This window comes from Carex rostrata, chromosome 11 (genome assembly GCF_964058835.1).
Source record: "Carex rostrata chromosome 11, lpCarRost1.2, whole genome shotgun sequence".
NCBI lineage: Eukaryota > Viridiplantae > Streptophyta > Magnoliopsida > Poales > Cyperaceae > Carex > Carex rostrata.
The window spans coordinates 7,510,986-7,513,405 of record NC_135928.1 but is presented as its reverse complement, the minus strand read 5'-3'; the positions used below and the strand labels follow the sequence as shown (position 1 = coordinate 7,513,405).

Sequence of the window (2,420 nt, the reverse complement as noted above, 5' to 3'; positions counted from 1 at the left end):
GAGAAATTTTTTCTTAGCTCTCAAAATTTCAAATATTGCCCTCAGTATAGCACTTCTCTTAATTTATTCGCTATTACCCATAAAACCATAAAAATTTAAATCTCCATAAAATCGATTATTCAAAAAATGTAAATCTGATAAGGTACTTGGTTATATTTCCTCAACACTTGTTAAAAAGGATTGAAGATGACAAAAGCCGCATGATTATTCTTTTTTTTTAAATTTAATTCTCATATAAAATGTATTTAAAGATATCAAATTTTATATTTTAATATATTTTTATTTTTTAAGATAGATAAAAAATTACTTGATTAATTAAATTTGAGCCCCTCAAAAATAGTGTTTTTTTTCACCTATAAAAATAGCAAAAAAAATAGTAATTTTGTTCTGCCTTTGGGCACTGGGTCTCATTAATTGCTGAATTTTACAGATATTACATAGTTGTAAGTACCTAAATTTAATTCTGATTTTTCTTTCGGAGCTTAAAAGCCCGTTTAACCATTCTGTCCTTCCCAGGCCTTTTCTAGGCCCAATTTGAAACTTTGAGCCCAAGTACTTGATCGATGCATCCAATAAATATCCCAATTTCTCCTCTCAAACGCAAGAAGAGAGTTCAAGACTCAGTATAGCTAGGCATGGCTCTGCTCCTCACCTCCCCTGCAAAAATTGTAACTGTGAGATTTTTGCTCTTTTACATTTCCTTTCCAATCAATTCCCTTTACTAATTTGAATGCTTGTTGGTAATTTCTTTTTCTTTCTTTCTTTCTGAATTAGCAGTACGAGTGGCGTTTACCAGTAAATAATCTCTCTAGAAGCAACCGAAGTGCGGTTGTAGGAAGCAATAGAGGAATTAAGAAAGGAGAAAGAAGGTTTGTGAGAGTTCAAGCATGTTTTAACCCATTTGAAGATCAATCACCTATTGTAAGAGATGCTCTCAAGGTAAAATTCTTTCATGCCTTTTATTTTTGCTTCTCTGGGTTGACTTTATTAGGATTTTGAGTGTGATAATGTCTAGTTATCTGGTACTTGAGCTTATATATATTGTTAGTTGGTTCCTATTAGAAATTGAGATGGAATTTGAAGAAGAAATATTTCATTGATTAATTATAAGACCTCCTCAAACATATCACAATGCATCTAAGATCTATGTATAATGGATACAAGGCATATAATTGTTAGAGTGAAGAAATAAAAATAAAAGTAAAGTGTTCAATGCGATATAGCTGTTGGAAAAATATCCATAAATGGCAAATTTCGTGAAAAAGAAAAGTTAGAGAGTATTTTGTAAAATTTCACTTTTGTGTTTTGCTTGGTGTACTGAAGATGGCATCTCCAATTTGTGTGTTTTATTTGTTAATCTTCAACAGGTCCAGCCTTGATGTAGAGGTTATCTTCATATGCCTACATATGAACAATAGTAAATCAAAATGGAATGAATGAACTCTCTCAAATGATATATAAGTAAAATAAAATAAAAATGGAATGAATTGAGGAAATTCATTTTATATGGAAGCCTAGTTATTTATGGTGTGTATAATACATACCTTCCAGACTTGACCAGCACTGTACCCAAAATCTCTAGGGTTGATTCTGTACTTTACTGTGTGTTCTAATTATTATTTTGGTATTATCGTTAAGAAATTACTGAGAGTAGAGAGAAATGTCAGTAGGGGTATTTACTACCTTGTCTGTTACATACTGGTACCAGTAATACATTGGTATCCTGTACCTAAACTTTTGTTGCACTGTAGATAAACAGGAAGTTTTGTCTACTGCATACGTTAATATTTAGGTTGTCTATAATGCCCCTAATTTGTGGCCTTTCTTAGGAGCCAGTGGCTTTCTTGGGAGGGGTATTTGCGGGATTACTGAGGCTGGATCTCAATGAAGATCCACTCAAGGAGTGGGTCTCCAGGACAGTAGAAGCTTCTGGAATAGCTGAAGAGGTACAGACTGGAGCGGATGGATCAGAGCAAATTGGAGGGGACGATACACCGCAACAAATTTTGATTGAATAAATGTAGGCCGTGATTATTGTATTAGTAAATATGGGACTAAATGTGAACTATGCTTGGTATTTTCTCGCACGTGGTGCATTTTTACCGATGTATTTTTATGATGGATGGAAATTAACTGGTTATTTGTTATTTATTTCTTCTTTGTCAGCCAATCTCTTTCTTTTGGAATAGTTTTTGCCTGTTTTTATTTTTTTGTGTTTTATTTTATCAAATGCATATATTTATTTTGTAACTGGCAATCATGTAAGCTTGGAAAATTAGGCATCGCCCCAAAAACCGGAGAGAGAATTCATTCATATCCAAACTGGAGTAGTTAGACCAGCTGACACCTCTGGTACTGGATTTGATAGGTATTTTTTCTATTAAAGATAGGTACTTGCTGTTTCCAAGCATAAATTATTT

General features: G+C 33.0%; 1 protein-coding gene across 1 annotated transcript; it reads left to right on the top strand.

The window, feature by feature from the left end:
• The first annotated feature begins 558 nt into the window (after positions 1-558).
• On the top strand, positions 559-2,170 carry LOC144562265 (UPF0426 protein At1g28150, chloroplastic). The gene is made up of 3 exons (XM_078311452.1): positions 559-674; positions 778-939; positions 1,830-2,170. The coding sequence occupies exons 1-3, from the start codon at positions 636-638 to the stop codon at positions 2,016-2,018; spliced, it is 390 nt and encodes a 129-aa protein (XP_078167578.1). The 5' UTR covers positions 559-635; the 3' UTR covers positions 2,019-2,170.
• Positions 2,171-2,420: the final 250 nt, after the last annotated feature.

Excerpts from the sequence above, each read along its gene's own strand:
- LOC144562265 (XM_078311452.1), top strand. The coding sequence starts at position 636 with ATGGCTCTGCTCCTCACCTCCCCTGCAAAAATTGTAACT. Across the intron at positions 675-777 it reads CCCCTGCAAAAATTGTAACT|TACGAGTGGCGTTTACCAGT; the intron begins GTGAGATTTTTG and ends CTGAATTAGCAG. Across the intron at positions 940-1,829 it reads TTGTAAGAGATGCTCTCAAG|GAGCCAGTGGCTTTCTTGGG; the intron begins GTAAAATTCTTT and ends GGCCTTTCTTAG.